Here is a 15,293-nt window from a genome sequence, read left to right as displayed (position 1 = left end):
GTTGTATTTAATCTATCTTCTTTCTCATAAAGAAAAGTAGCAAGATAAAAAAGGAAATTCATCTTTATTACACAGGCTAAATATCTTTGGCTATCCTCCCTCAATAGCACAAATAAGGGTACGAATATATCCCATTTAAGCTTGACAAAATATCAAATCAAAACATGAAAGCAGACTACCGAACAAACAGAAATCAACAGCACAATGAGTTTTATAAAATCCCCTAAAGTAGTCAGAACTCATTATCTCACCATCCGTGCAAAGCAGGCAGTAAGAATTCCACTTCCAGAACCTACATCGAGGGCTTTGGCACCTTCATGTAACTGGTCATACAGAAGTTCTAGAGCATAGGCATGCTATCCAAAAGAAAGAAAGAAAAGTTTTTAGAATGGCACACTTGTTTTGCCCAGTATATGGTTTCTTCTACAAATACTTCAATGCATAGTTCAAAACAGAGATGAATGCTTGAGCAAAAGCAAATAATTTTAAACGTTAAAGGCTTAGATTTCCAAACTTCAAAACAATAAATCTAGAAAATAATTTGGATTGTAAACAAGGTTCTAACTGCCTCATCTTCCAGATTTGAGTTCAGGGACCTCAATTTCCCTTGTAACAGTTAACAATATCAAAATTTTTCATCATGGCAGTTTACTTACTGGTGAAATACAGCATCTTGGAATTCTATTCTTGCTACTCGAGTAAGCAGATAATATAACACAGATTTGTTTAAAAAAAAAGAGGAAGGAGGAGGAAAAAACCTCAAGTTTGGATCCACTGGATGGAAAAATTTCTGCCTACAGAGTACAACTTACTTGTCTCCCATCTTGCTGCAACCCCAAATATCTATCAAAATGCTGTTTCTGGGAACTCTCCTGTCATTTGGGAGCAGCATGGAAGGTGAATTTTGAGCTACAGCAGAAAGGAAGAGGTGAGAAAGTCATGCTCGGTGGGTGGAAATAATCCATTAGACCCTATCCTCAACTTGCAACTGTGCAGCAACTGGGAACTTTTGCAAAGAGCAGGAGGTAGCTGCCCTGCAGAGCTGTCTTGGCACTCTGCTGTCTCCCTGCAGGTTCTTCCTTGAGTCAGCAGCACCTTTATTTCACATTTGTTGTTTCTCCTTCCTCCACTTAACTGGACCATGCTTTTTCTTCTCTCCATATCTTCACCATGTCATCCTTCACCCAGCCTCTTGCCTCCATTCCTTTTCAGCTCCCCATTAGCTTTTCAGGTTCAAAAAAGCAATCTGAGAGTCACCATTAACACACAGCAATACTTTAATAAAGAAAATAAGGAGGCATTGATGAAATTGATAAAGCTTTCCCTGTTATCTTGTCACTTTCCTCTATGAAACAAAAGGCAGTGAAGGAGCCAGGTAGTAAGAAGGAAGGGGGTTCCACACATTACCTATGTCAAAAACCTTTCCTCCAAGCCAGATAAAATAATGTAAGTTCACATCTCAATAACACGATAACAATCTTCAAACACCTAAGGGGCCATCAATAGAAGAAGACAAATGTTTGTTCTCTGCTGTTCCAAGACAAGACTACATGAAATGGTTTTAAATTACAGAAAGGCATATTTCAAACGAGCATCCAAGAGAAACCTCCTTAAGAGCAGTATGTCATTGAAGCCAATTACCTGGGGAGGGGGGGCAGAGCTCTCTCACTGGAGGTCTTCAAGCAGAGGCAGAACAGCCATCTCTCAGAGGAACTTCTATTTCAAGCACTGAGCAGGAGCTAGGCTACATGGCCTGTAAGATCCCTTCCAACTCTAGAACTATGATTCTGAATATTTTGCTGCAATTGCACTTGAAGTCAGCACTTGAAATAGTGGGAGGACAGGCAAATGCAATGGCTCAAAAGGAATAGTGCTTGGCTTCTCTAGAATGAACAGTGAATAAATTGTGTCAACTGTAGATAAAAAATTGAGTATGAAAGCACCTTAGCTCTTCAACATGACAGGTTTCTGTACTTTGTATTAAAATTAAAATTCTATTAAGACTACCTCTGTGTTTTGTAGGTTCATTTACAATGATTGAATGCAAAGTTTACTTAAGACTAGGCATGTGCGATCCAGGTCTGGGAACATGCAAAAAAGCCAGATTTATGCTGATCTGACATGATCCAGCTATGCTGGTTTCCCAGAATGAACCCCAGATCTGATCTGGGCAGCAAGAGTCAGCTGGTCCAAATTATCCAGTCATAAGCAACCACTGCAGAGCTGAGCACACTGAACCAAGGGGGCATTGGTGCATATGGAGCCAAGCTTCTTTGAATGGAGTCAAGCTTTAGGAGAGCAGCCTGAGGCTGGTCAGGCAGGGAAGGAGGCAGCAGACAGAGTGGATTCCCATCCCATTTTGCCCCTCCCCCCAAGCTCCAAAACAGCCCTTCAAGCCGCTCCCCCTTCCCCCCCATTTCAGCAAAGGGATTCTTGGAATTCTCTGGTTCAACATTGGGATTCTCAGGTTTGACACTGATTCCCTTGCTGCAGTTAAATTCTGTTAGGCTTTGTTGGTTAAGCTTGCAATGCTGAACCTGAGAATCCCAAACTGGGGGGAGGGAGGGGACAAGCTGTGGAGTTTAAAAGCCTTGGAAATGTTTTCTTCATAGGAAACAATAGAGAGTGGCTGGGGACAGCTTGTGTAGGGGGCCCATAAAATTGAACCCTGAGGTCCAATTCTCCTGAAATTTGGAGATTCTTCAGTGGACAATTAAGAGTAGGTTACCTACGAATTTGGTGGAGTTTGCTTTTAAAATGGCTCCTTCCCTGCTCTCCAGACATTTTTCCCCATAGGAAATAATGTCTGGTTAAATCTGGGATTCTTTAACCCAGATCAGAGAATCTGATCCAGATTTCAGGGATACCCTTCTTTAAAAAAGAAAAGTCCCTGAAACCCAGACCTAGATTACCTGGGGGGGGGGATTGGGTGTATACCCCTGCTTAAGTCTCCTGAAATTCTGAGACTTGTACTGTGCAAATGTTCATCCCCCAAAGAAAAGAACACTAAATCAAGAATAGTTCAATTAGTTGCCAAAGATGGCTGGCACTCAGTAGGTAAGTTTAGAACTTACCATATGCGGAGCACTTATTGTTGCTTGGAATCCTATAAGGCAAAAGAACAAGTCTGAGTTACCTAACTTTGCAACTTTGTTATCGCATGACATAATTTCTAAAGTACTATATCTAAAGAATTTTTTTCCAGTAGATCACTCACATTCTGGAGTTGGGGCTCCAGGAAAAGGACTCAATTAATGCTCTTGCTCTCACTGATTTAAGGAAGAATTCTGAAACTTGTTTTGGGGCCTCCTCCCACAGATTTCAGCAGCAGAAGGCTCAAATGGAGAGAGACACCCCTCAATCCATATGCATCTCAGATTATTTAGGCTTTACAGATAAACAGCAGTACTTAGAATTGTGTCCAGAAGCGGATAGAAAGTTAGTGCAATGATCTCAAAACATACTTACACCTATTTGGCAACAGACTCATGTAGGAGGATTCACCAAATTCTGTATGAGCTGAACAACTGGCAAAGTGCAGCTCCATAAGAAGTACAATAATCAACCATAAATATTTGCCAGGGCACGTATGGTAATTTCAGTACAACTCTTACTGCAAGGGCTGTAATTAATTTTAAAATACAGGTGAAAAAGAAGAACCTTGAACCATAGCTGCCACCTAGAAATCCAAGGGCAAAACTGGGTCTCAAAGGATAACAGGCAGAAGTGAAATGAGAAATGTTGACCACTGAATATCAATTGATAATCTAGGATGCTATTAAAGAAATTTAACTTTCAGTTTTAAAGGAACAACCTCATTAAGGACTACTAAATTTCACTTTGTATAATATGTGCATATGAAATAACTGCAGATGTTTTAAACAGAACACAAACCAACAGAAAAAGGATTACAACATTTATAGCAAGCACTTTTATTCAATATTAGCAGTGCCCATCAGTTTGTGCTCTCCGTGTTATTGCACTTTCTTTTTCCCTTAGGGGGTCAAATCTGTCCTGTATCAGAACGGCTATGCCGGGATTATCTTGTTCTCAGCACAGCCTAGCTCTTTCCAATTAGCTAGTGTTTCCTTATTCAAGCATGGTTTGGCCACTCCTCACAACAGAGTTAAGTCATTAGTGAGCATTCTGTAACCCCACTTTGGGCAGAGGCAATAAATCCTTGTAACAGTAATTGCCCCCAATATCTCTTGATCACACTGGGCTTTTGCCACGTACACACACACCCCGCAAAAGGACAGAAGATGCACTACACTGACAGACCGGTATGAACAGAATACAGAAACTTCTGTTTCTTCTTCCCATTGTTCATTCATAGTCCTGATGAATTAGCTAAGGTTCTATCTAATCCAGTATCTTCTTTCTAGCAGTGCCCATCCAGAAACTTTCAGAAAGCCCGCAAACAGGATATGAAGGCAACAAGTCTTCTCTGCTGTATGTCCACATGCCTGATATTCAGGACTATACTGCTTCCAAACAGGGAGGTTCTATGTAGCGATCACAGTTAATGGCCATTGGTAGATCAGATGATCATTCATGAATGAGTCTAAGTCTTTCTAAAATCCATTTAACTTAGCAATCATAACAACACCCTGTAGCTTTAACATCCATAATAATTATGTGCCATGTGAAACAGTGCTTTTTTCTGCACTGAATCTACAATTGATCAATGTTATAGTGTGACCTCAAGTTTCAGCAGTATGAAAGCATGACAAAAATTGTCACTCTATTATCAATATAATTGTCAAAATGGCCCTATCCATGAATACTTAAATCTAGAGACTGAAGCCATGAACAGACAAGGCAGATGAACAGACAGATCTATACAAATCTGAGAAAAGCTCCAGATTTGTGGAAAAATCTGAAAAATGATTTTACACACACATATTTTGGGGAGTTTTATTCCCCCCATGTGTAAGAGTAGCACCTGCAACTTAAAGACAAGAATGCCCTCTGATGACCAGTGTGGGAGTTGCTAGGCAACCACAACAGTATTGCAAGCTTTCAAACCTTGGTTTGTAAGTAAAAGGCAAGTGGAGAAGGAAGGCTGTTTCTAGGGCTATTTTGGCCTCCTAGTCCAACCCCTGCTCCCCTCATTCCTGCACTAGATGGAGCACTCATCAGATCCAGGACCAGCAGCAATTGCTACCATGCAATTTATATAACTCACCAGGGTGTGGCAGACTCAATGCAACACAACTTGCCTAGATCCAGCAGCAGCCTCTGCACAACTTGTGTGACTTAGCCAGATCCAGCAGCAGACAGAATACAATTTATCTGAGTGACTTGCTACTCCATGACTTTTGCAACTGGGACATATTTTTCCTTGAATGAAACCACTTGAGGGGGGTGGGAGATGATAATCTGAGAACCAGTGTGGTGTTTTGGTTAAATTAGGATATGGGAGACCCAGGTTCAAATCTCCACCCTATCATGGACGTTTGCCGGGTAACGTTGGGCTGGTCACAGTCTCAGCTTTATCTATCTCATAGGCTTATGAGCATAAAATAAAGGACAGAAGAATGATGTACATTGATTTAGGTTCCCATTATGAGGAGAGATGAGGTTTCAATGAAGGCAAATAAATAAAAAATATAGCTGAAAGATGGGGTGGGGGGAAGATGAAAGAAAAGCTGGTTGATGAGCAGGAAGGAGAGAAAGAAGCAAGAAAAGGAGACATGGGGGCTGCTGGGAGGAAAGAAAGGAACTACTGCGGGGACAGGGATGAAGGGGGAAATGAAGTGATCCCTCCCACAAGTTCTTGTAGGTCCCCACTTGTTCTACTCATAATTTTTTAAACCTTTATGTGGTCTTATACCCACATCAACTGTTCTCTAATTAAAAGCCTTCACATGCATTAGAGAAGATGCTCCAACCCCATGAAAGGCTTAAAATGCTGTATGATCAAGCTTCAAGTCTTCAGCACGATAATGTTTTTACATGCATATTTTAAATCCATAATGTCATAAGCATACATAAAAGTCTTCAGATAAATGCTCTCATACCTATTGATTGAGGAGAGTCCATATAGGGGTTGCATTTCGCATAATGGCAACGGTCTGTGGCAAGCATTACTTCAAATACTTTGTCTGATTTGATTATTCCATTTTCTGAAGAAGAAAAAAAAGTCAAAATGTAAAAATTGTTCTACTGCAGTATCATTCTTTGGAATGTACAAGAGAAAACACACAGAGTGGTGTACTAGATATAATCCTGCTTTAAGCTCTGAGATGATGAATGTACCTTGAATTTCTTTATCAGAAATGAAAGGTATTTTTAGAAAAATGCATAACCATCTTATTAGAAAATACAACTTCCAGCCAGGTGCCGAGGCAGTAAGGTGGCGGACCACAGCCCAGCTGGAGCCACGCGCACCCAACTCCACACCCTGCGCACTTGCCCCAACAGTAAAGCTGGTAGTTGCGGCGCTGGCCAGATTCCTGAGCCGTGCTGCCTGGGAGAGCCAGGGACCCGCGAGACCCAGCTGGGCCGGCGCCCATACCAGCGTTGGGAAAGGCACATGGCTGTGCCCGCTCCATGGCCTTCTAGCTGGGCACCGAGGCAGCAAGAGGGCACAGGGGAGCACAGGGGAGCGGGGCCAGCCGGCCACCCACTCGCGCTGCAGTCCGGCTCTGGAGCTTTAAACACCCCCCTCCTCCTCGCACAGTTCTAAGAACTTGTCAAGCAAACAGACACCTAAACTTTTGGGAAGATGACACGTGTTCTCCTTGTGTCAGGCGCCATTTGTAACTTGACTCTTAGATCTTGCTTGTTTGAGACTTAGCTACCTTCCTCCTTGGTGGTGGAGAGTGCCCTCAAATCACAGCTGACTTATGGCAATCCCTGGTGGGGTTTCATGGCAAGAGACTAACAGAGGAGATTTGCCATTGCCTGCCTCTGCAACCCTGGTCTTCACTGGAGGTCTCCCATCCAATTATTAACCAAGGCCGACCCTGCTTAGTTTCTGATATTGGATGTGATCAGGCTTACCTGGGCTATCTAGGTCAGGGCACCTTCCTCCTTGCCACTCAGTATATTCATCCCTGCATTCCTCCTTGCTTACCTTTCTGCCTACTATTGCCACCTCATTTGAAAAGTTTCATAGGCTGGGACTGTAGTTTATGACAGATTCTGCTTCCAAACTGAACCTTTTTATAGGCACATGTAACAGACAAGACTGGCTCCAGCTCCTCCCGAGAAACCAACCAACGAGAGGGGGCAGAATGTTGAGCCAGAGAGAGTTGGTGTCCCCCGCTGGGTGTCCCCAGCATGTTTTTGAATTTAAAACCATTCACTCCTATGTTCCATATTGTACATAAAATTCAATTTTGTTTTAACCCTGGCTGTCTTGGAATTGTTGGCTGAGGGAAAATGCCACACACAGAGACCTCAAAGGCTCTGGTCATGTTATACAGGCCTTCCAATTACATAGCCCACAGTCATTGGTGTGGGGAGAAGAACTCAACTATGGGTCCTTGACAGATCTAGATTGAATCTTTAGCATTTCATTAAATTTCAGGAGTCTGAAATCTGGTGGACTGAAAAGTCACTGGGCATAGGATGGAGAACAGATAGTTGAGAAGAATTTGGAGGACAAAAAGATCAAGCTTTTTCTCAGCCGTAGCAAGGAAAACATGAAACCAGCTATTTGCTTTATATAAAGCCATCCATAGCAGTTTCAGTTCAGCACTGAAGATAGTGCTTCCCTTTTTACATAATGCAGTAGGCAACTCTAAGTGGAATTGGCCTGAGATTCTCTCCCTCTTTCTGAATTTGACATTTTTTGATGAGCAAGTCCTTGTACAACAGAAATTAACAACTATAACCTACATACATGCTAAGGCACTGGTACTTCTACCGACAGCAATTACTAGTAAAGAGGGAAATGTACCAACAAGACTTAAAATCATGCTAGCAGGCCCTTGTCTCCAGAAGCTATTTCCAGACAGGAATCCCCAAAGGGTAGCAGTGCTAGTCCATTACAGAAAAAAAGAGCTATCTTGGAGCGGACTAACCAATTTGTATAAAGATTAACCAATATTAACTAGAACTCACTACATGGCATAACCAAAGCAAGTTATCAATTGACACATATTGTGCATACTCACTCACACAACAAACTGTAAACAGCAGGATCAAAAGGCAACAAAATGCAAGAGACCGAGACTGTAGCCCTTTTCAGACATTACAAACGCATGCATTGGGAGTACCCATTACCCACAATCTTCCTGATAAACACAGTCATCATTCATCTAAGAGGAGCATGACATGTATTATCAGCTTCAGAACATGCTGCACTGAACCTCAGCACAGGCTCCCAGGAGACACAGTTCAATACTCCCAAACATAATGTCTGAAAAGGGCTTTTATCTTTTGCATTATTCCCTTTTGACATCACTTTTTACCATTTTTGTATTAACAAATGTGTATGTACTAGTGAACTGTAGAACACATCCCCTGTCAACTAAGGACATGTTTGATGAAGTCAACTGTAGTCCATGAAAGCCTGTACCATAATAAACAGATTAGCTTTTAGAATGCAACAAGGCCTTCTGCCCCTTGACAATTCCCTGTCACCTCTTAACCTTCCATTTTAAAGTACAATCCAATGCATATTTATTCAGAAGTAAAGTCCACTGTATGCAGTGGGGAAGCTTATTTTCAGGTAAGTGCAAAGAGGATTGCAGCCACAGAGACTCAGGCTCAACAATATCTCATGCTGTATAATCCGTCTGGAGTCTCAGTGAGAAAGGCGGACTATACATGGCATTAACAACAACAATAACAACAACAACATTTGCTTCTTGGACCAGAACCTATGCTTCACTTAAAATAGATCAGAAATTGTCTCTGTTCATGTGGATTATACCAGGAAGCAATGACTCTGTAGCATCCAGAAATAATTTCCTCTACACACCCTATAGATACACAATCACTAACTGTAGCCACGATTAACACTATTTTTATTTCAAAGAATGAAATTTCTATCTGTAGATAGTTTATTCTGCAGTTCATTTATTTTACATTTACTTTAATATGATTGACATAATTAACATGATAAGGGCAGGAAGGGTTACATCAGTGCTTAGTTTTCATGGCCCCTTCTTACATGCCCAGGGTAATGCTGATCGCCACTTTGGGGTCACGAAGCAATTTCCCCCAGGCCAGTTTGGCTAGGGATCCTGATGGTGTTTTGCCATCTTCTGGGCATGGAGCAGGGTCACTGGGGGGGGTGTGTCGGTGGGGGGGGGGGTAGTTGTAAATTTCCTGCACTGTGCAAGGAGTTAGACTAGATGACCCTGGAGGTCCTTTCCAATCCAATGATTCTATGATCACAAGCTGTTATTTTTTAAAAAACTGCTGTACTGCTAACAGCATAGCTGTGAACAGATGACTGCGGACATGTCAAATTAACAGGATTCAACAAATCTTTAGCTAACATGCAAAAATGGAACGTTTGATTAATGCTAGGAAATTTGCCAAGGCAAAAAAGGGAAAAATTAGAGCCTCTGAGCAGCACACCATCCAAGAAACGGACCACAAGCCCCCATTAAAATGTTCTCTAAGTTTCCGTAATTGTGCATTTTAAACATGCATCCACACGGATGTAGTTAGAAGATCTAATACAACAGAGCCTAAATACTTATATTTCAAAACAATCTTGTTTTGGAAACTCATGTTGCTCAGTTCATGCTCTAGATGAGCATGATTTCAATCCAGCAGCAATTTAAAAATCAACAAAGAGTTTTAAGTGTATAACCTTTCCGAAGCTTACTTTTTGCTGGTCTTTAAGGTGCTACTGGACTTGAACCTTGCTCATCTGCAGGAGACTAGCATGGCTACCCACCTGAAACTGCTCAAGAAGTATTCAGAAATAAATTTACTTTTTGAAAGTGTAATATCAAACTCTGGCCAGTATCCAGAGAAGCAAGAAAACTTTTATAATAGCAAGAGCATGTTTTATAGTAAGTTTTAGTCAAGAAACATTGGCCATTATGTTGGAGACAGCATAAAAACTTTCTACATAAATGAACAATGCAATGATGCTTTGTCTTTCATTCATAGGGTCGCCTTAAGTCAGAGGCGGCTAGACGGCACATAACAAATACACACACATCTGTAACCAAATTTTCTAAGATGTGAAGTTTGGGAGGGTCTGAAATCCCACTGACTGAGTATTAAAACAATGCCAATACATTGACATGGTTCCTAGTGACAGTCCTTTGCTTATCTACAGGGCAACTTGTATAACAACCGTAGCCACAGATTTACATCATCAATAAATCAAGAACACCTACAAGACCTTCTATTTCATCTCATGGATGGCTATGAAACTTACACTCCGCATGTTGCACCTGTCCCTCAAAATCAACAAAGCAGCACCAGGGTTTATGTAATGCTTTCCAATGTTTTTCAGGTACTAATTATTATTACTATCTATTCACTTAAAGTCTGCCTTTCTTGCTGAGATCCAAGGTGGACTACATAGTGCAAGTGAAATACAATATAATCAACAGCTAGGATGTTAACTGAGCAAGTACCATAATGACCAACAGTTAGGATTGTCAGTGAACAGAAAGAATAGGGTATGGTAGCAGGACATTTGAAAACAAACTTAGAAGTCGAGATAGAGATGAAATTTCTGAAACAAGTAACTAATTTATGACATGTTAAGCAAAGTGAAAACTCCTAGTACTGCTTATCTGCATCAGCAGACCGTACTCAATAGTGTACCATATATGGTTGTTGTGGGTTTTCCGGGCTGTATTGCCGTGGTCTTGGCATTGTAGTTCCTGACGTTTCGCCAGCAGCTGTGGCTGGCATCTTCAGAGGTGTAGCACCAAAAGACAGAGATCTCTCAGTGTCACAGTGTGGAAAAGATGTAGGTCATTTGTATCTACTCAGGAGGGGTGGGGTTGAGCTGAGTCATCCTGTAAGAGTTTCCCAGGGTGTGGAATGCTAATGGCGGGAGGCTTCACTGTATCCTGAGGAGGTTCTTTTGCATATGGATTGGTGCTTGATGTGCTAATCTTCTCTGCAGGGCTATTGTCGGGGATAGAGTGTTTTGTTAGCCTGGTGTTTTTCAGAACTGGAAACCATGATCTGTTCCAGTTCTGGTGCTACACCTCTGAAGATGCCAGCCACAGCTGCTGGCGAAACGTCAGGAACTACAATGCCAAGACCACGGCAATACAGCCCGGAAAACCCACAACAACCATCGTTCTCCGGCCGTGAAAGCCTTCGACAATACAGTGTACCATATAGTCCCTGTCCCTTACCAAAGCATCTCTCTGAGCTATTTCTTATGACACAGCTCTATAATCTGGGTAGAATGCCCTCCTGAATAATTCAGTTTTGCACAGTTTGCAGAAAGCCAGGTTGCCTTCCTGACCTTCTTGGGCAGCTCATTCCATAAGGTGCTGGCCACCATAGAGAAAGCACGTGGGCAGGCAGCTGTTGATTTTACCCAACTGCACAGCAGTATCTGCAGAAGGCCCTGTCCAGATAAGCAAAGCTGCCATGGTAGAACACAGGGGGAGAGGTGGTCGTACAGATATGAGGGTCAAGGCCATAAAGGGCTATGAATATGATATTCATGACCTTTTATTGAGCCCAGTAACTGACAGGAAGCAAATGGGAGTGGCTGCAGAATGGGCATGATATGCATGCTCCATCTAGTTCCTGAGAATAAGCGAGCTGCAGCATTCTGCACCAGCCAAAGTCTGCGGTGTACCAAAATTCAAGACATGTCACACTACAGAACCTGAAATAAGCTGGAGGTTTAATTAACATCCTTCTGCTCAAACGTCATGCCTCCTATGCCAACTTACCCTCTTAAAAAGCTAGAAACCCTAATTTAGTCTTCCCTCCATGCAGAATCCAGGATGGAGTCAAGGAATAAAAAGACACAGGCCCACTGTTCCTACAGGTCCATCATTTTAATGACAGACCCTCCTGCTTTTAAGAGCGCTTTAGAAGACGAGCCCACTCATTTCCCTTCCAAAGGATACATGGGGATACTGCTCACACAAGCCCACTGTTTTAGGCAAGCAAATGTTCAAAACAGCTCCCCAAACGCGCACAAACACGGCCGTCTTCCGAACAAGCACTGTACTGAACGCGCGCAGTCTCGACGCTACATCACCCCTACGGAAGCGTGTGCAACGCTCACAACTTACCACAGTTACTATACCACCCCCACCCCACCCCCGGCGCTCACCTTTACGGGAAACAGCCGAGCAAGCCTTGGCCACTACCTAGTCCAACTGCCCCCCCCCCCACCACTTGAAAGCTGCGATCCTCAACGACTCGGGGCACTTAACGGCACTCATTCCAGCGAGCCGCAGGATACCGACGGGCCTGGAGCTGAGCCACAAGCGCTGTTGAGACAGGCGCTTAGAACCCAACGTCAAACCTAAAGGCGCTTGGTCGCAACAGAGCCTGCCCCGCCTCTCAAAATAAGCCGTGCGTATTTCCACCGCCTTTTTATCAAGGCCAACGGGACGCTACAGCCGCGGGCCGAAGAGCCGGGGGAAGCAAAGCACTCTTCCCGGCGCAAGCCATCTTCCCTTCGCGGCTGGGCGCTCCATCAGCGGAGCCTCTGAGGCCGGGCAGCGCACCTGTCCCACTGCCGCTCACCCCCACGGCAGCCCACGACCCCTCGCCGCAACGTCTGCAGACGCGAGCGCGTGGGACGCGGGGCAGGAGGCAAGAGGGCAAGGGCCTCCCGTCCCTCTCTCACAGGCCCCGGCGGCCATCGGGAACACCTCGTCCCCCCCCGCCCCGCCTCTCAGCGCCGTCGACGCGACGCGAGGACCCCCAAAGCCCGCTCGGGGACGGGCAGCTGCTGCGCTCTCCCAGGGCTCCCTGCGTCGCGCGGGCGAGCTGCCCGCCCGCCCCCGGGGACCTGCTGCTCCAGAGACAGGCCGTCGCGGCGAAGCTCCAGCCGCGGAGACAGCAGAGGGACCCGCCCTGCGGCGGCCGGGCGGGCGGGCGCCCCTCGCGGGTACGCTCCCGGCTGGCGCACAGGCCCGTCCCGGCGCCGAGGGAGAGTTGGCCTCAGCGCGGAGCGCCACGCGGGGGCTGGCGAGTAACGGCCCCTCCCACCCGGCGGCCAGGACGGGGCGCGGGGCAGGGGGCGCGCACAAGGGGCTGCGTGCGCCCCGGCCCCTCCTCTGGCCTCTTCCCTCCCTCCCTGGCACAGGCACAGGCACAGGCACACTCACTGCGGAGGTTGTGGATGAGCTCGGAGTGGCTGGCGCCTCCTGACTTCCAGGCCATCGCTAGACAGACTCTGCGGAGCAGGTAGAGAGCCGCCTTCAGCGCCGCGACTGCGCACAGGAGTTTCCCCAGGAAGGACACAACCTCCAGCGCCGACACAGGCGCCGCCTCCTCCCCTCCCGCAGCGGCAGCGGCCGACGCGCGCCCGCCGGAGGGAGGGACTGCTCGGCCGCCCCCCTGCGCGCTAGACATTCTGAACGGCCGCCGCCGCCGCCGGGCAACCCAGGCCGCTGCGCGCAGGCGCGCTCCACGGAATAAAGGGGCTGGGAGGCGGGGGGGGGCTCCTTGGTGATGGGGGCTGCCGGGGGGGGGGGGCTGCCAGCCTACTGCGACGGCTTTAAGCAGAGCCACGTGACCGCTTCCTCTGCCTCCCTGTGGAGAACGGGGGTGCCGGGCGCGGGCAAGAGGCGCGGGCGAGCGCTTAAGATCAGAGCGAGGCCTTCAGAGGCAGCTTTTTAGAGGGCCGCAGGGGCCATGCTCGAGAGGCCCCGCCCCGGACAGTGCTTTTAGAGGCTGGGAAGTTTCCTAGCTTACTGGCAACACCGGTATTTTGCCGCGGGGTTCTAAAGCATCCAAGTGGACTCGGATGTGCGGGGACGTCCAAGGCTGCTTTCTTCGTTAGGTGGGAAACGTTAACGCTTCCTCCCCTCGCTGGCGGTTCCTTCTTTTGCCCGCAGCTAGAGTGCCATTCCAGGGGTCTTGTGCAATGTAACAAGCACGCTTCTATTGCTCTCTGACAGACAAAACATTTTCTCCACTTATGTGCTATTTTGTCACTTTTTAAAGCCTCCCCCCTTATGTTCTATGAACCTCTGCAAAGGAGAGACTAGCTAGGCATGCCAGCCTCCAGGTGGGCCCCAGAAATCTTCCAGAATTCCAACTGACCTCCAGATTAAAGGGATCAGTTCCCCTGGAGAAAATGGCACCGGAGGGGTAGATTCTATGGTATTATACCCTGCTGAGGTTCCTCCTCAAATGTAGCCTCCCCAGGTTCCATCCCCAGATGTCCAGGAATTTCCCAACTTGGATTTGGCGACCCTAGTTCATATAGTCTGTTTTGTTTTTAAAGATGGATAAAACTAGAAAAGAAAATCCTTCCATGTGTCCCAGCTACAGCAATGTCTCTCTTTTTGTTTAACTTTTTTCAGAGCTAGCATGCCTGATTTCCTAATTTTTGAAAGACTAAAGAATAAAGAAAGTACCCTTGCTTCCATTGGCTGGAGACAGACTACTGCATTATTGGTGCTGAATTGTCACGAGCATAAGCATGGTGCTAAACAAAAAGTGTTTTAAACATCATGTTGAAAGGTCCCTGAGTTTTGCTTTTTAACGAAACCAGTAAATCAGTCTGAACTTTTTACATTGGTCCCTCTGTCAAAATAGGTTCTAATATTGTGATTAATGTACAATCAGCATAACTTAAAGTATCATAAATGAATTATGGCCTGAACTTTTAACGTGTAACTACATCTGAGCAGAAGGTTATAAAAGGCTGGTGATTGTGAAAAAACTAAAAGGGACCCAGAAAAGCTGAATGGGAAATAGTGGAGATATCAATAGGTGTCTCTAGAAAAGTCTGAGGAAAGCAGTTTCAAAAGGAAAGAACATGAGATGGAGTTCTCAAACCACAAGAACAGTAGACTGAGGGTGTGGGGTGGAATCAGCAACCCATATGAAGTCAGTAAGGATGGGCAGATATGAGTATTACAAGCCAGCAATGAGCTCAGCGGCAGTCAGATTCTGTCAGGATGCCACGCTCTGGAAGACAGAAGGGCCACAGAAGTGTATAATAAGGAGACCAAGGCTGACCCAAGCTGAAGGGAAAGATCACCCAGCAGCTTGACATCAACCTGGTGTAATGGTGTGTGCACCTTGTTACTCTCTTCTGTGTCAGCAGCTAACCATGTTTGGGGTGGCCATTCATCATGTTCATCAGTATGAAGGCATGAATGAGATCCTTCTTCTCTTTATTTATTAAGATTTTATTTATAATT

At 45.3% G+C, this 15,293-nt stretch overlaps 1 protein-coding gene across 1 annotated transcript in view; it reads right to left on the bottom strand.

The window, feature by feature from the left end:
• Positions 1-13,509, bottom strand: part of PCMT1 (protein-L-isoaspartate (D-aspartate) O-methyltransferase) — a 37,804-nt gene extending 24,295 nt beyond the window's left edge. Inside the window, exons 1-4 of the mRNA XM_054978530.1 lie at positions 13,245-13,509; positions 6,024-6,128; positions 3,075-3,106; positions 252-356 (exon numbers count right to left, since the gene is read on the bottom strand). Of these exons, the coding sequence (XP_054834505.1) occupies positions 252-356; positions 3,075-3,106; positions 6,024-6,128; positions 13,245-13,491 (489 nt within the window). The 5' untranslated portion in view covers positions 13,492-13,509. The remainder of the gene's footprint in view (positions 1-251; positions 357-3,074; positions 3,107-6,023; positions 6,129-13,244) is intronic.
• Positions 13,510-15,293: the final 1,784 nt, after the last annotated feature.

The sequence above is a fragment of the Eublepharis macularius genome, chromosome 1 (genome assembly GCF_028583425.1).
Source record: "Eublepharis macularius isolate TG4126 chromosome 1, MPM_Emac_v1.0, whole genome shotgun sequence".
NCBI lineage: Eukaryota > Metazoa > Chordata > Lepidosauria > Squamata > Eublepharidae > Eublepharis > Eublepharis macularius.
The sequence above is the reverse complement of the archived record's forward strand: the minus strand, read 5'-3'. Positions and strand labels throughout refer to the sequence as shown.